The 15782-nt window shown below is 53.7% G+C and overlaps 1 protein-coding gene across 2 annotated transcripts; it reads right to left on the bottom strand.

Annotated features, from left to right (window-relative positions):
- Positions 1 to 1289: 1289 nt before the first annotated feature.
- Positions 1290 to 11176, bottom strand: ACTL6B (actin like 6B). Of its 2 annotated transcripts, XM_007110615.2 has the most exons (14): positions 11120 to 11176; positions 10596 to 10672; positions 10236 to 10401; positions 9831 to 9931; positions 7708 to 7805; positions 6933 to 7027; positions 6761 to 6867; positions 5982 to 6071; positions 5769 to 5830; positions 5536 to 5650; positions 5343 to 5423; positions 5147 to 5242; positions 4851 to 4937; positions 1290 to 1581 (listed from the first exon to the last, which is right to left on the bottom strand). In XM_007110615.2, the coding sequence occupies exons 1-14, from the start codon at positions 11142 to 11144 to the stop codon at positions 1501 to 1503; spliced, it is 1281 nt and encodes a 426-aa protein (XP_007110677.1). In that variant the 5' UTR covers positions 11145 to 11176; the 3' UTR covers positions 1290 to 1500. The 2 variants fall into 2 exon arrangements, with proteins under 2 accessions (XP_007110677.1, XP_023979932.1); XM_024124164.1 differs by lacking the exon at positions 1290 to 1581 and having other exon boundaries at positions 4713 to 4937; positions 11120 to 11144.
- Positions 11177 to 15782: the final 4606 nt, after the last annotated feature.

The raw sequence follows: 15782 nt of genomic DNA, 5'->3' as shown, positions 1-15782 counted from the left end.
TCCGCAGTCCCACTCCTGCCCTCTTCTTGCAAAACAATCAATTTTTTGGCCTTGGGGCAGACTTTGGCCTCTAGTTCCCGTCAAGGCTGGGGGAGGAGGGCTGATGGCTGGGGAAGGCGGAGATATGGATGCCCCCTCCACCCTCCTGCTTCCTCCCCTCCCAATGTCCTTGGGGACCCCTTCCTAAGCTCCCCACCACGAACACCTCTGCCCCTTCCTCATCTGGCTTGCAGGCTCCCCAATACCCAAGCCCTGTAACACATTAGCTGCCCTCCCAGTGGGATCCCTAGCTGAAGGGGCCACAGTGGTGTGACCTGGGGTTTGGCCTGGCCATGTGGGTGTCTGTCCCATTGGAATCAGGCTGCAAGTGGGGGGGTCCAGGCTCCTGCTGGCTGCTGGGGAGGGAGGTGCATGGGTGGGAGCACATGGTCAGGCAGGACCGGTGAGTGCGCCAGGATGGGGATCCTGCCTGGAGTCAGGGATCTGTGGGTCAAGGCCCACCAGGCATCAGTGGAAAGAGTCCTGGCCAAGGCGTGGGCACAGCTGGGTAACGTTGGCCAAGTCATGGTCCTCCCTGGGCACCTGTGCCTCTTTGGTTACCAAAGGACTTGGACCACACGGGTTTCTATCTCTTTGGGGTCTGGGGACCTCAGAACACGGGCACAAACTACTAAGTTTTACCTACAGTTTCAGGCCGGGGGCAAGGAGCTGTGCAATGGAAGGGCTCAAGGGCCCGGTGTCGGGGTCTTCCTGGGAGACCTCAGTTCCTACCCAAGTTGGGAGAGAAGTTCTGAGCTGCCGGGGCGTACCGGTGCCACGTTCCCTGCCCCACTCTTGTCACCGCCTAGCGCCCCGGAAAAGACAGCGCGGTCCCTTCTCACCTGAGCTGTGGGTCCAGGGGTGCTTAAGTGCGGCCTCTCGGGAGGCCCGAGGCCCCGCCCACCCAAGGTTCCCCCCCCTCAGGCCCCGCCCAGGCCCCGCCTCTGGGGCGGCTCCTCGGCTCCGCCCCGCCCCTACCGCCGCATCCTCTCTCCTGCTCCCACTTCCCGCCTCAACTCAGCTCCTCGCTGGGCGCCTAATTGAGCGACTCTCCCGGGTTCTCGCTGCGTGATCCTCCCTGGATTGCGGCCCCTTTGAAACCTGATGCATCCGTGGCTCCTGCGGCTCTGCCCCCGCCCGCAGACCTTGCCCTGGCGTCCACCGTGCGATTCCGAACGGGTATAGGTGTGGTCCTCCCTTCTCCTCTCTGCAGACCCCTGCCCCCACCGCCCACCCCCAAAGAGGCCAACTTTTTTTTTTTTCTTAAAACATTTTTACTCCTTTCAACCCAGAAACATCACAATCTAAGAGGACGAGTGGGGAAGGGAAGAAATGCGGGCGCTGGGAGCATTGGGGGCTTCGATCTGCGCTGGCGGAGCAGAGGTGGGGGAAACCATCTCCTTCCTTTCGCGTTCCTCCCCCACCGCTGCAGGCGGGCCTGTGGACGGGGAGCGGGCGCCCTCAGGGGCACTTCCGCTCCACACACTGCTTCCCGCCCTCCTCATATTCCTGCTTGGAGATCCACATTTGCTGGAAAGTGCCCTGGGTCGGGGGCGGCGACATCGGCGGTCAGGGAGGCCCTGGAGGGAGGGAGAAGCGCCTCCCCACACGCCTCCCGCGCAGGCTCGACCCCTCGGAACCTCCTCCTCTCAAGCCCACAGCCCTCCCGCAGCCACCAACTTGCTCCATCTTCCTGTCCCCTCCTTCGTATTCAGAGGGCGAATACCCGCTTCATGTCGTTCAGTCCACGATTCATTCATTCAACAAGTATTTATTGGGCACCAGTCTGCCCGGGGCCCAGGGCTGTTCTCGAGCTGGGAGGTGGAGCTTACAGCCCCAGGCCAGCCAACCGGCGCCCCAACACTCCACATGCCTTCTCCACCAGATACCCTATCACTCCATCAGGCCTTCCAAACACGCCAAGTCGCCCTCCTTCCCAAGGGAACTCTTTCCTCCTCCCTCCCCACCATTCCGACACCACCTAACATCAGGATATTAGGATGTCGTCACTTTGGCGCCCCACCTCCACCCTCCCGCTGAAACAAGCGCCTGGAGGGTCTCCAGCCCTGGCATTGCAGACTGCACCCTCTCTGTGGTTGTCCTGCCTCTGCCCGAAAGTTAGTGTGTGTGTCCCGGCTTCTGTCCCTTGGCGTGTCCAGGAAGAACACGCCTTCCTGGACCAGGTCGTGCCGCTCCCTTCTGCTCACGTGCCAAAGCCCCACCCTTCCCACCATGTCTGGTTTCCAGTGCAGATCTCCGCGCTGAGTTCCAGACCCAAATACAGTCAGCCCCCTACATACCAACGAGTTTCCTTCTGAGAGCATGTTCGTAAGTCCAATTTGTTCCTAAGTCTAACAAAGTTAGCCTAGGTACCCAACTAACACAATCGGCTATACAGTACTGTACTTTAATAGGTTTATAATACTTTTCCCACAGGTATATTATGTCTGCTGAAATAAATATAGATACTAGGGATCCAAAGAAATCATAAAGACCACACATAATACTGAACGCAGTTTTAACAAATGTGGTCACAGTGAGGTAACTGGATTAAAAAGATGATATCTGATTTTTATCTGTCATTCCAATATCTATAATATCTAATGTACATTCCTATTCAAAATTCTTCAGAGTGAAATTATTTTATGGGTTTGAAATATAATTTTTGTGTGTGTGTGTGGTACGCGGGCCTCTCACTGCCGTGGCCTCTCCCGCTGCGGGGCACAGGCTCCGGACGCACAGGCCCAGCGGCCATGGCTCACGGGCCCAGCCGCTTCGCGGCACGTGGGATCCTCCCGGACCGGTGCACGAACCCGTGTCCCCTGCATCCGCAGGCGGACTCTCAACCACTGCGCCACCAGGGAAGCCCCTATAATTTTTAAAGAAATATTTTATTCTAAGGTTACTTATTCTAAGAAGTTCTGCACTAGTACCAATGAAATGAACACTTCTATTTTTTACTAGTGCTGTACTACTGTACTCTATACAGTACACAAAAGCAAATCACTTGTGGAGGATGCACGCATGTGACAGTGTACGCCAGACACGTGAACTATGTGATTGGACATGCGAACGCACATTCGCATCTTTGAAAGTTCGAAACCCGAAGGTTCGTAAGTAGGGGACTTGCTGCACTCAGCTGTCTTTGGACACCTCCTCCTCAGTGTCCCCTGGGGCCTCACCCTCAACATGTCCACAACTGTGTTCACTATCTTCGCCCACACCTGCCCCAAACCTGCTTCTCCAGTCTTTCTCACCTTCTACAGTTGCCCTGTCCAAATCCAGTGGCCATTCGCTACATGGAACACTTGAAATGGAGCTATTGAGCCCTTGAAATGAGGCTAGTCCGAAATGAGATATGCTCCACATGTCGAATATATACCGGATACTGAAGACTAAATCCAGAGAAAAGAATGTAAAACATCTTAACTTTTATGTTGATGACATATTGAAATGATAATACTTTGGATATATTGGATTAAATACGATATATTCTTAAAACTTAATTTCACGTGTTTCTTTGGACTCTTTTTACATATGGCTACTAAAAAATTTTAAATGACATATGTGGCTCACATTACATTCCTCTTGGACAGCACTGACGGGAGCTAGCATCCTGGGCCTCGTCCTTGACCTGGTTCCCTCTTACCTCGCGTATCCAAACAGTGTCCACAGTCTGTCAGTCAGACCTCTGATAAGCTTTCAATTCCACCCCCTGATATCTGCTCCGCCGTCAAACGCAGGTCACAGTGGAGACCACAGCAGCCCTCTCCAGTCCACTCTCTGCTCTGCAGCCCAAGTGAGCTCACTCAACTCAGATCTCACAGCATCTGCCCGCTGCCTTTGGCCTTGCCTGGCTCCCCCCAGGAGCCAAGCACCCTCTCTCCCACTTTGCCTCATAACTTCTTACTCACTCTTTCATCTCAGCTTGAGTGTCCCTTAGAGGCCCTTCATGACCCCTGAACGAGATCAAGTCTTCCTCTGAAGGAACACCCCACACTTTGTGATGACCTCCTGTTTAATCGTCTCGGCTTCCAGAGTGTTCCCACGCACAGAGGCGGGGACTAGGTCGGGCTGTCTGTCCACTTGAGGTGCACAGGAGGCCCTCAACAACTGTGTGACTGACGCACTCTCAGCCCTGAGCTAGCTTCAGGGGTTCGGTCTCCTGTCACTCTGACCCTTGTTTCTGTCTCCTCGGGGGCACCCACTCTAGTGGATATCCTCCTTGTCCTGTCATGGCCCTGCTGCCCCCCTCTGTGTGGCTGACACCTGCCCCCGCAGATGCAGTTTGCATCTTCACCTCTCGCTCAGCGTCTTGCCTCTACCCCAGCAGCTGGTCCAGACTGAACTCCCCACCTACCGCCCCAGAACCAACCTGCCCGCCTCCTTCTGTTTGCCCCTTGCTCACCACCCCATCCCCACTGCTACCCATTCCGTGACTCCAGGACAATAGGAAGAACCTCCTGGCAAGGTCCCCTCGTATCCAGCTCATACCCCGATCCCCAAAGACTCATGTCTGACATAACCTTCCCAAACGTGCCCGTGGCCGTCACGTCACCTTGCCCCAAACCTTCAGGGTCTCACCCTGGCACACAGGACCACCACCATCTCATCCCAGCCAACGTCTCCGGCTTCCTGTCCTCCGCTCCCTGATTTGTGTCCTGATGTAGGATTCACCTTTCTGGGAGCACTGACTGCCCTTTCATAAATGTTTGTTGAATGAATGAACGAGGAGGCAGGCAAGGTGATGGGGGCTGTCTGGACCCGCCCTTCCCCACATTCAGCGCCAGGCCGGGCCCCGCCCCTCTCACCAGTGAGGCCAGGATGGAGCCCCCGATCCAGGGGCTGAACTTGCGCTCCATGGTGCTGTTGCTGGCGATGAGCTTCAGTCTCATGCTCTGGGGAGAAAGCGGGGCTGGGGGAAGCAGACACCTGGCTTCTGGGAAGGGACAGGGCTGGGGCTAGGGAAGACTAGGAAGCCACAGCAGGAGGGGGCCACTCTGGGGGCCAGAACGTTTGCCTGATGTGTGGGAAGGAGGAAGGACTTGGTCCTGAAGGGCTGAGCCAGGACTGGAGTCCAGGGCCCTGGCCAGGGGTGGGTTCCTACCGGTGGAGTCTTCTGGGAAAGCTCTCGATTGAGCCTGTCCGTGAAGCCCTGGAGCAGCGTGTTCCCACCAGTGACAATGACACTGCCGTACAGGCCCTGAGAGCAGGAGGAGGAGCGAGCAGTCACGGGACAGCCCCTCCCTCCCCCACCCCGCTTCTCCTGGGCCCCTCTGCCAAGACTCAGGCTTGGGCCTCACCGGGCGAATGTCAATGTCGCACATGCCGATGCTGGTGGTCACCACGTGGCCCACACCTAACATGGTGTTCCCCGAAAGGCCCTGCAGAGAAAGGTGACCGGGCTTTGGGCCCTCTGTCCCCTCTCCCAGGCCTCTGTGATCCTTCCCAGCTTCTCCCACACCCCAGGATCCAGGGCCCTCCACCCAGCCGCACCTTGACGTTGGAAGGATCGAACAGGCCCTCAGGGATGCGGAGCCTCTCTGCACCGTAGTCTGTGTTGTAGCCATTGGGCATCTCGTAGTGCACCGTGGGCATCTGCGCGGCCACCCTGCCCAGGAAGGAGCAAGACTCGCTGGGGGGTGCTCCCAAAAGACCAGCGGTCCTCCCCGGGCTCCAGGCCTGCCCCCTTCCCACCCCCCGCCCCCCCAGCCACGAGCTACACTTACTGCTCATCATAGGGAGAGTCTGAGACCTGCAGCACGGAGGCCTGGAAGTCCTGGATCACCTCCTGAGAACCCAGGGAGGTGGTGAGGGCTGGGTTCCCACCTCAGGCCCCACCCCACCCCGCCTGCAGAGCCTCTGTCCCTCCCCGCGGCTCATGGCAGGGGACTAGGCGGTGGGGGGCGCGGGGGTTTTGGGGGATTTCTCCAGCGCCTCACGTTGCACATGTAGTTATGCCAGGACTTGGAAACCTGGGGTAACTTCTCCTTCTTCTTCCAGTTTGGGGGGGCGCCCTCCCGTACGGGCTCCTGTGGGGACACAGCCTGTGAGCACCCCACCCCATCCCACACTGGCCCAGCCCGCCCTGACCACACCTGCCAGCTCTGCAGCTAACGGGCACGGGGTTCTCTGCTCTGTTGCCCAGAAAAGGTGTTTCTCCCCCTTCCCTGTTAGAAGAGAGAGAACGGGAAGAGCCCATCCCCACAGATGCCATGTGTGCAGTGGGTACAGCTGATCTGAAAGGTTTTGGTCAGAGAACATTGAGGGCCTGGGGAATCCAGTAGGTGGCCAGACCTTAAGGAAACAACCTTTTACGGATCCATGTTCCACGTGGGGGTCCCTTGCATGCAGTGTCTCATTTAACACTCGCGGCAGCCCTATGTGCTGTTATCCCATTTTACAGGGGAGGAAACTGAGGCTTGGGAGCTTCAGTCTCATGCTCTAGGTCACACAGCTCTTCTGTGGCAGAAGCAAGACCTTGAACCTGGGTCTACTGGGCACCAGAACCCACCACACTGACCCTCACACACACATCCTGCTAGCAGTTGGCTGTGGGACCTCGGCCATATCCCTCAGCCTGTCCAGATCTCTGATGCCTCAATTGCAAATTGAGGGCTGAGGGTCCTTCTAGGGCCTGGCTGCTCCCCACCCTGATATCTGATGGGTCAGGGGGTCGACAGTCATAGGGTCAGTGCCCAGGACATCCCAGAGGCTCCACCTTGGCTGCGATCATGTAAGGCGGGATGATGTCAATTGCCATTTCCTGGAAGAGCTCTCGGCACTGCATGGAGATGAAGTCCCCTGCCAGGGGTGACTTGACAATGCCTGGAAAGGAGGGGGTGTCAGGGCCTGGTCCCTCAAGGCACCCCCGACCCCTGCCGAGGCCCCACCTTGCTGCAGGACGTAGCCATCGTGCACTGGAATGGCTGTGGTGTGGGTGGCCCCACTGTCCAGCACCAGACCTGTGGAGCGTCCATTTGCAAAGCTGGTGTGGGATGGGTAGGTCAAAGAGACAGCAGCAGCAAGAGGGGGCTGGGAACCGAGTCTGGCCTAGTCACTCTCTTCTTTCCTGGATCCAGCCCATTCCCAGTCTGCAAATCTCTCCTTCTAGTTCGTGACCCATCTGCTAGAGAAACGCAGCTGAGATCCTTGTCACTTTTTTCTTGTCTGAATCACACTCTCTTCCTCTATTCCTTCCTTTTGAGCTCCCAGCCGCTCTTTGGGTTTAGTTCTATGTTAGGTTTAGTTCTATGTCCCATGGGCTCTCCGAAATTAGGGGCTATATCACCCCACTGCCTAGCAGAGGGTTCAATGCAAGGCAGATCCTTAAATAAAATAAATGCTGATTGGCTGCTTGGGAAGGGAACAAAAACCTCAGCGTCCTACACCCTTCCCTCCTCCCTCCAGCCCCAGCCCCTGCTGTCTACTTGTCCCTACTCTCAATGCTCAGCCTGATCCAAGGAATGGGAAAGGGCCGCTGAGCTGGCCACTCCAAGGTCCAAGGCACTTAGCCCCCAGGGGCCCTCTGCACTAATGGGGCTCAGGGGGCTGTCTGCCCATCCAGGATATTACTCTCCATAGAATCAGGCCCAGCCTCCAGCTCAGCACACCACACACCCCACCCTGACCCTTCACTCTGGCAGAGTAGCTTAACCCAGTGGATACGCAGTAAGCACAGCTGTCTTGCACAAGAAGAAGGCAGGAATGTTGTACTGCTCGAACATCAGCTCCGTCAGCTTCTCCCGCTTGGCCCGTGTGTTCCACTGAGGAGAAAGTGCAAGAGGGGAAGATTCAGGAAGGGAAAGGCACCGATCCATGTACATACCCGCCACCCCAACATGTACCTTGCGCTGAGGACAGAGGTCAGGTGCCCTGACCCTCATAGGTCTTTAGAATGTGAGAACTATAAAGAACTTTAGAGATCACAATTCAAACTCAACTGAAGAAAACAAAACTCAGAGAGGGAAACTGGCCAAGATCACACAGAAAGCTCTTGGTAGAGCTGGGTCTAGAGTCACTGTCTCTTGACTCGTAGCCCAGTGCTCTTGATTGTGCAATACACACTTCAGCCCCCCTACCCCCAGGCGCCAGTACATCCTTCTTCCTCACTCTAATCATCCCAGAGGCAAGAAAGCTGAGGAAGAAGATTTCTGGGTTAAAATGTTGGATTGAATACAAACATCTACTTTTATTCCCTCCCAAGATCCCAGCAGAACTATAATAGAGGGGGAATTAATTTTTTAAAAAAACAACAAAAAAACCCCAAACTCACAAAAGCCAACAGGCACATAAAAAGATGCTCAATATTTTTGGCCATTAGGGAAACGCAAATCAAAAGCACAATGAGATTCCACTTCACACCCACTAGGGTGGTGATAATAATTTAAAAACAAGACAAAACGAAAAAACAGAAAATATCAAGTGTGGGAAAGGATGTGGAGAAATCAGAACCCTTGTCCATTGCTGTTGGGAAGGTTACATGGCTCAGCTGTAGAAAATGACTGGCAGTTCCTCGAAAAATTAACATAGAATTATCACATGCCCCAGCAATATACCCAATGGAATTGCAAATAGGTACTCAAACAAATCCTTGTACACAGCTGCCCACAGCAGCACTATTCACAACAGCCAAGGTGGAAATAATTCAAATGTCCATCAGCAGATGAACGGAAAAACAAATCGTGGTATATCCATACAATGGAATACCACTCAGTCATCTACAACACAAACGAACCTTGAAAACATTATGCTAAGTGAACTGATACAGACATAAAAAGTCACATACTGTATGATTCCATTTATATGAATGATCCAGAATAGATATATCCATAGAGACAGAAAGCAGCCAACTGATGGCTGCCAAGGGCTGGGGGCAGGGGGAGTGGAGAGAAACTGCTAAATGAAAATGGGTTTTCTTTGGGGGTGATGAAAATGTTTTGAAACTAAATAGAGGTGATGGTTGCAGAACATTGTGAATGTATTAAATGCCACTGAATTTTTACCTTAAAAAAGGTTAATTTTGGGCTTCCCTGGTGGCGCAGTGGTTGCGCGTCCGCCTGCCGATGCAGGGGAACCGGGTTGGCGCCCCGGTCTGGGAGGATCCCACATGCCGCGGAGCAACTAAGCCCGTGCGCCACAGCTACTGAGCCTGCACTCTAGAGCCCGCGAGCCACAACTACCGAAGCCCACGCACCTAGAGCCTACGCTCCGCAACAAGAGAAGCCACCGCAAGAAGCCTGCGCACCGCAACAGAGAGTAGCCCTCACTCACTGCAACTAGAGAAAGGCTGCGTGCAGCAACAAAGACCCAACTCAGCCAAAAATAAATACATAAATTTATTAAGAAATAATAATAAATAAATATTTTTTGAAAAGGTAACAGCAAAAAAAAAAAAAACAAAAAAAACTAAAAGAGAGAAGAGCAATTGCCTCTGGAAAAGGGGCAATAGAAGGAGGAGGCTATGAATGGCATTTTTTTTCTTAACATACTTTATGAAACAAATTGATTCTTTACATGTATATATAATATTGACAAAGAAGGTAAGTTAAAAGGTCATAAAAGGACTTGGGGTGGTGGGGCAGTGTATAAGGTTGACTGGGGGAAGGGCAAGTGGATAGAGCTGGAGGAGAGAGGGAGGCATGGAGACTAAACCAGGGAGGAAGGAAAGTGGTTGAAGATGATGGAGTTGGAAGGAAAGTTTGAAAAGCGAAGTGGAGTGAGTGATGGCTTGAGGAGAGAGGTGAATGGTGAGCCTCAGGGCTTGACTAGCAGCTGGATGAGGCACTTACCGGGGCCTCGGACATGAGCACTGGGTGCAGATTTGGCTCAGACTTGACGTGTTTGCTGTAGGTGTGATCCAGGATCGCACGGAAGCACTCCCAGTCCTCGACTGGGGCCAGGAGACCAGTGGAGAGATGAGGGTGGGCAGGCAGGAGTCCAGGGACAGGAAGGAAAGGAAGGAGGGAAGGAAAATCCGGGGGAGGGGAAATAAGACAAGCTCCAGCAGAAGTCCCCCCTTCCCAGGAATCTGGTGGCCCCTGGTTAGGAACCAGGCAGCTGTGGGAAGAAGTGAGGGCATCCCTGGGACTTGGGCCGCTGCAAGGAAGACTCTGTGGATGTGGGGTGCTGTGCCCCAGGTTGTTGGGTGTGGGCTCTGAGTCTGTGTCAGGAGGCAGTGGGTGGGGGCCCCGTACTCATGCCATTCTTGAGGGGTGACATGACCTCCGCTCCATCCCGAGGCACGTGGAGGGCATTGGTGTCGATGTGAAAGATCTTCCCTTTCTTCTCCTTCTCCCCCTCCAACTCCAGCCCGCCCCCCTCCTCCGCGGCCAGCAGCCCCACTGTGGTGGGGAAGTCAGCCTGGAGGGGGGCATGGGCGGAGAGAAATCAATCTCTTGCCCGGTTCCAGGCCCATGGCAGGGTCCTCAGCCCACCCCTGGGTTTACTCCCGCATTCCCACTCAGCAAAGCTTCTCTCTGGGCTCCGAGAGCCCTGGATCACTGGGAAGCCTGGAGGGGAGCCCTAGGTTTTGGGGAGGGGGCTGGAAGGCTCACCTTGGGGCAGTCCTCCCCAGCGTACCCAGCGCGGACTGAGAAGGAGCCAATGTCAAAGACCAGCGCCCCCACCTCATCTGTGCGGGGAGACAGACTTGTGAGGGGATCTCTCCCAAACTCTCTCCTCTTGGATTGTTCCGAAAGGAGGCCAGGGCAGAGCCACCTTCAACGCCGGACGGTGCGGGTGGGAGCTCGGCCAACAGTTTAGGGTCCTGGGAGTGGGGGTCAAGACTCCAAAGTCCCTTTCTGCTCAGTGGCCGTTTTCAGGCCACTCTCCTTGCTGGGCTGGGGGCCGGGCGGTGGTGGGTTGAATGGTAGAGAGGTTGGGCCCGGTGCGCGCGAACGTCCGGGGGCGGGGGTCGAAGGTGGGAGTGGCGCAGCACACAGACCAGGGGCTAGACCTGCTCGAGCGCCGAGGTGCCAGGCCCCAGGGTGCCCAGAGCTTGGGTCTCGCGGGTTCGGGGCGCTGGGATTCGGGCGAGGCCGCGCCAGGCTGGAGAGCCCGAAGCCCGAGGCTCGCTCACCTCCGCCGTAGACGCCCCCGCTCATAGTGCCCTCTCAGCGCTGCTCGCGGCCCGTGGGCGGCGGCGGGATCAGCACCGAGGCTGCCGGACAGCTCCCGGGACCCCGGGCGGGGCGGGGCGCGGGGCGGCCAATCGGGAGGCCAGGTTCCCCGCCCCCAACGGCGCCGCCGATAGGCTGAGAAGCCAGACAATAACCCGGCAGGGGGCCGCTGCTTTAAAGGGGCAGACACCTCAACCTTAGGCGCCGGGAAGGGGATTAGCAAGGACCTCGAGGCCGGCCCTAAGGGATAGGCTGGCAGAGAGCAGGAGTACGCAAGAGATGGAGACCTTGTCCATTCGGAGACTGTAGGGTGACTGACGGGGCCCCTGCTCCCTTACTTTTTAAAATGGGGTCTAGAAAAGGGCGCCATAGTCTCCGAGACGCGTCCGTTCTCAGGCTCCTGAGCAAGGTTCTGCCATACACAGGACTGAATGAAATCACGGGGAGAGGGAGGGAAGGGAAGGAGAGGGAGAGGTACGGGAAGGGGTTGTCTCCATTTTCTCCCTGTTTCTTGCCACCCTTGTCTTTCTGATGGTCCCTCTTTTCCCCGATGGTCCTCTGGTGCCTGGGCCTTATACGTACACACGTGTATGCACATGTACACACGTTCACACATGGCGCTCAGCTAACCCAGCTTTAGCTTCCTTTCCCTCTCCCTCTCTTTTCATCTGTTCTTCTCAGGAGTTATTTATCAAGCAAGTAGATTTTCCCCTCATAGGCTCCTAGGTCCTTCTTGGCTCCTGGCATGAGGCCATCTCCACAGCAGTTTTGAAAGAGAAGGCGAAGGAGTGGCTCTGACAGCCTAGCTCAGCTGAGAGACTCTTATGTGAGCATATGGGTAGGTTTGTGCCTGTACATATGTGAGTGTGTCAGCATTCGTGTGCATATGCATATGTGCATGTGTTGGGGGCACTCCCACCTACTTGTTTAGGGGTGGGGGGCAATAAGACCAGAGATAGCATTGGAAGAGGGTTCTGTGTGATGGCTGGCTGGACGCCCCTGAAGGTTCTCAGCTCAACAGATACTCATTCTGTAAGGGACGCCACCCTTCCTTAGCCAAAGGACAGATGGTTTGAGCTGGCTTATCCATTACCCACTGGCGACAGTGGCATTTCATATGCCCAGGGTTGTTTCTGAGCCCAAGCCTGGCTCCCCCGACTGGAGACTTCAGTGGGAGGGGTGAGCTGATTCAGGAGTTGGGAAACAGAAATATCCCAGAGTGAGCCTAGGTCAGTCATTGCCCTCTATAAATTGAGGCCTGGATGAATTGGAACAGCCCCTTAACCTCTCAGCGCCTCATTTCTTCATCTTTCAAAACGCTGAGGTGAGAATTAAAGGAGAACACTGGAGGGGAAAGTGATTCTATTCATGGTCTGTGCCTCTCCTTTTTGTTGACATTGAATGATGTTGCTTCACTTCCCTTGTAAATTCACCTTGTCAATTCCCACTGTCCCCTCCCCCATCCCAGTCAGGATCTCAGATTCAGAAACTACCCCAGTCAGGGGAAACCTTACTGATCATGGATACAACTCCTAGATTTTATAGGGATTTCCCCAGATAGAGGCAAGGCCCTGTCTTGGGTCACACAGCCCACTGGGGCAGAGCCGGGACTAGAACTCACATCTCTCATCAGCCAGTTGACAGATGACCTTGTTTCATAACACCTCTGTGTCCCTCTGCAAGCTTCACTGTCCCCATTTGTAGGACAGCTGGTGGTGAGGACTCAATCTGATGCCAGAACCAAGTTCCTGGCTAAGAGCTGGGCACACAGGGCTATTCAGCAAACACTGGGTCTTAAGAAAATCCCTAGGGCATTTTTGAGGCTTTAATATTATTATCCATTTATTCATAGAAATCTGTAGTCTATCTGGTAAAATGATTTTTCCTCTCATGGTTGGTGGAAAAGCTAAAGTCAGCGAACTACCGACTAGGATTGATTTACCACCCAGTCAACTGTGGCCAATTGCCATTTGTCATAGGATCTGACATGATATTCTATTGCATGATGGAAGTGATTAAGGTAAAGTTTATTAATATATTTCATTCATCCATTCTTGATTCAGCAAACATCTTTTATACCTACGGTGTGCCAGGCATTGTACAAGGTATGGGAATACTAAGGTGCATAAGATATATCCCTGCTCTCAAGGAGTCTTGGTGCAGTGGGGAGCTCAGACATGCATGAAAGTGGGGTGAAATGGAGGCCCAGAGGAGGGAGGGGCTACCTGTCTCTGAGAGTCCAGGGAGGCTTCTAAAAGTAAAGTTTGAATTGTGAAGGATAAGTATGGGTCACTGGTGAACAAGGTGGGAAAGGTCTTCCACCCAGAGAACAGTGTGAGCAAAGGTCCATACGTGGAAATAGGAGAGTTGGAGATGAGCTGGTGGCAGAGACCAGCGTCAGGGGAAGATGAAACTAGAAAAATAGTCAAAGACTGACTCGTTTATGCCTGAACCCTGTTTTTACTTAGCAAACACAAAGCATCTGCTATGTGCCAGGCACTGTTATAAATGCTTTACAAATATTAAGTAATTTAGTCCTCATAACGACCCGATCATCATCCCCATTTTGCAAGGGAAACAGAGGCATGGAGAGGTAAATGACTGGCCCAAGTTCACTCAGCTGGTAAGGGACAGCTGAGATTTGAACTGTGGCATGTGAAGAGTATTGGTCCTGGGGAAAACGTTGCCATACTTCTATTCATTTCATAGATGTTCTCCAGGTGCCTGATAGCCACTGGGAATAAAATGGCTCATGGAACTTGATGTGACTCTCACTGAGTTTAATGTCTATTTTAGAAGATGGATGATTAAACAATTAGCTCAATAAAGTCATCTGGAGGTTCTCACATTGGCCAAACCTGAGCACCTGCTAATGACATTGAAGGTGGTAGGACCATGACCCCTAGACCCCACACCTTGGATAGGATTTAGCATCTTGTCTGGGTCTATTCATTGCTTGGTGAGCTCTCACCCAGACCTCTTCCAGACAAGCCAAGTGCCCTGGCTTCCCAGGGATCCCCTAGTGCAGTTGGCAAGTGCCCAGAAAGGAAGTCCAGTAAAGACTGCAACAGGCACGGAGCCAGCACTGCAGTGGGGCACAAACAGTGATGTAGTTAGGGAGGCAATATTTAAACTAAGACTGAGAAAATGAAAAATTTCCCAGCTGACAAGAAGTAGAATTGGAATGGGGGGTGGAAAGCATTCTTAATAGAGGGGAAAAGACCCGGCCTCTGTGTCTTGCAAAGAAGTTTGGCCCTTCTCATGGAGTCAGTGGGGAACTACTGCATGGTTTTTTGTTTGTTTGTTTTGCGGTACGCGGGCCTCTCGCTGTTGTGGCCTCTCCCGTTGCGGAGCACAGGCTCCGGACGCGCAGGCTCAGCGGCCATGGCTCACGGGCCCAGCCGCTCCGCGGCATGTGGGATCTTCCCGGACCGGGGCACGAACCCGTGTCTCCTGCATCAGCAGGCGGCCTCTCAACCACTGCGCCACCAGGGAAGCCCTACTGCATGGTTTTTGAACAGCAAAGTTATACGATCCAACTTGCATTTTAGAAAGATACCTTCTGGCAGCTATTTGGTAGGTTGATTAGAGAGGGGCTATCCTGAAAGGCCAGGAAATAGGCAAGAACAAAGGTAATGGCAGCTGGCGTACAGTAGAACGGATAGATTTAAGCAATATTGGAGAGGTAGCACTGACAAGATGTATTCACTGATGACATAGACTGCTAGCCTTACATCAATAGCCATCTCCCTCCTTTCTTTTTTTTTAAAATAAGTTTATTTATTTTATTTATTTTTGGCCGCGTTGGGTCTTCGTTGCTGCGCGCGGGCTTTCTCTAGTTGTGGCGAGCGGGGGCTACTCTTCATTGCGGTGCGCGGACTTCTCATTGCGGTGGCTTCTCTTACTGTGGAGCACGGGCCCTAGGCGCGTAGGCTTCAGTAGTTGTGGCTCGCAGGCTCTACAGCGCAGGCTCAGTAGTTGCAGCGCACAGGCTTAGTTGCTCCGCGGCATGTGGGATCTTCCCAGACCAGGGACTGAACGTACGTCCCCTGCATTGGCAGCAGATTCTTAACCACTGTGCCACCAGGGAAGTCCCCCTTCTTTCTTTATGAGCAATATTTTAACTGGGTATATGGCTACAGACTACATTTCCCAGCCTTCCTTGCATCTGGCCAACTTCTGAATAGAAGTTAGTGGTGTCCTTAAACAGGAAAGAACTCGTGCTTCCATGCCACCCCCTTTCCCAAGAGATGGATTCAGATACAATAGTGGGAAATGCCTGGGCCACATTGGACACAGAGATGGAAGCCACAGGTTGAGGATGGCTGAGATGCCCCACAGTTCTGGAGGATCTATTCTGGGGTTGTCACTTAAGCCACTGAATTTTGGGGACTCTTTGTTCTAGCAGCTTGGACTATAGCCTAACTAACTGACAATCTTTTGGATAGGGAGAATGAGGGGGTGAGAAGCTCCTGGGCAGATAGATGGTGGTCCTGTTAACTGGGCCAAGAGATTTAGAGGAGAAGTAGGGCTGGGTAGGATAGGGCGGGGTGGAAAAGGATTACTTTAGTTTTTTTTTGTTTTGTTTTGTTTTTTGTTTTTTTTTTTTTTTTTTGCGGTACG

Source organism: Physeter macrocephalus, unplaced genomic scaffold (genome assembly GCF_002837175.3).
Source record: "Physeter macrocephalus isolate SW-GA unplaced genomic scaffold, ASM283717v5 random_46, whole genome shotgun sequence".
Lineage (NCBI taxonomy): Eukaryota > Metazoa > Chordata > Mammalia > Artiodactyla > Physeteridae > Physeter > Physeter macrocephalus.
The sequence above is the reverse complement of the archived record's forward strand: the minus strand, read 5'-3'. Positions and strand labels throughout refer to the sequence as shown.

What these genes read in the sequence shown, in the direction of transcription:
- ACTL6B (XM_024124164.1), bottom strand. Translation starts at nt 11,144, where the DNA reads ATGAGCGGGGGCGTCTACGGCGGAG. An exon ending in TGCTCATGTCCGAGGCCCCG is followed by an intron (nt 7,806 to 9,830) that starts GTAAGTGCCTCA and finishes CTTTCTCCTCAG; the next exon opens with TGGAACACACGGGCCAAGCG. An exon ending in AAGACAGCTGTGCTTACTGC is followed by an intron (nt 7,028 to 7,707) that starts GTATCCACTGGG and finishes ATCCCACACCAG; the next exon opens with CTTTGCAAATGGACGCTCCA.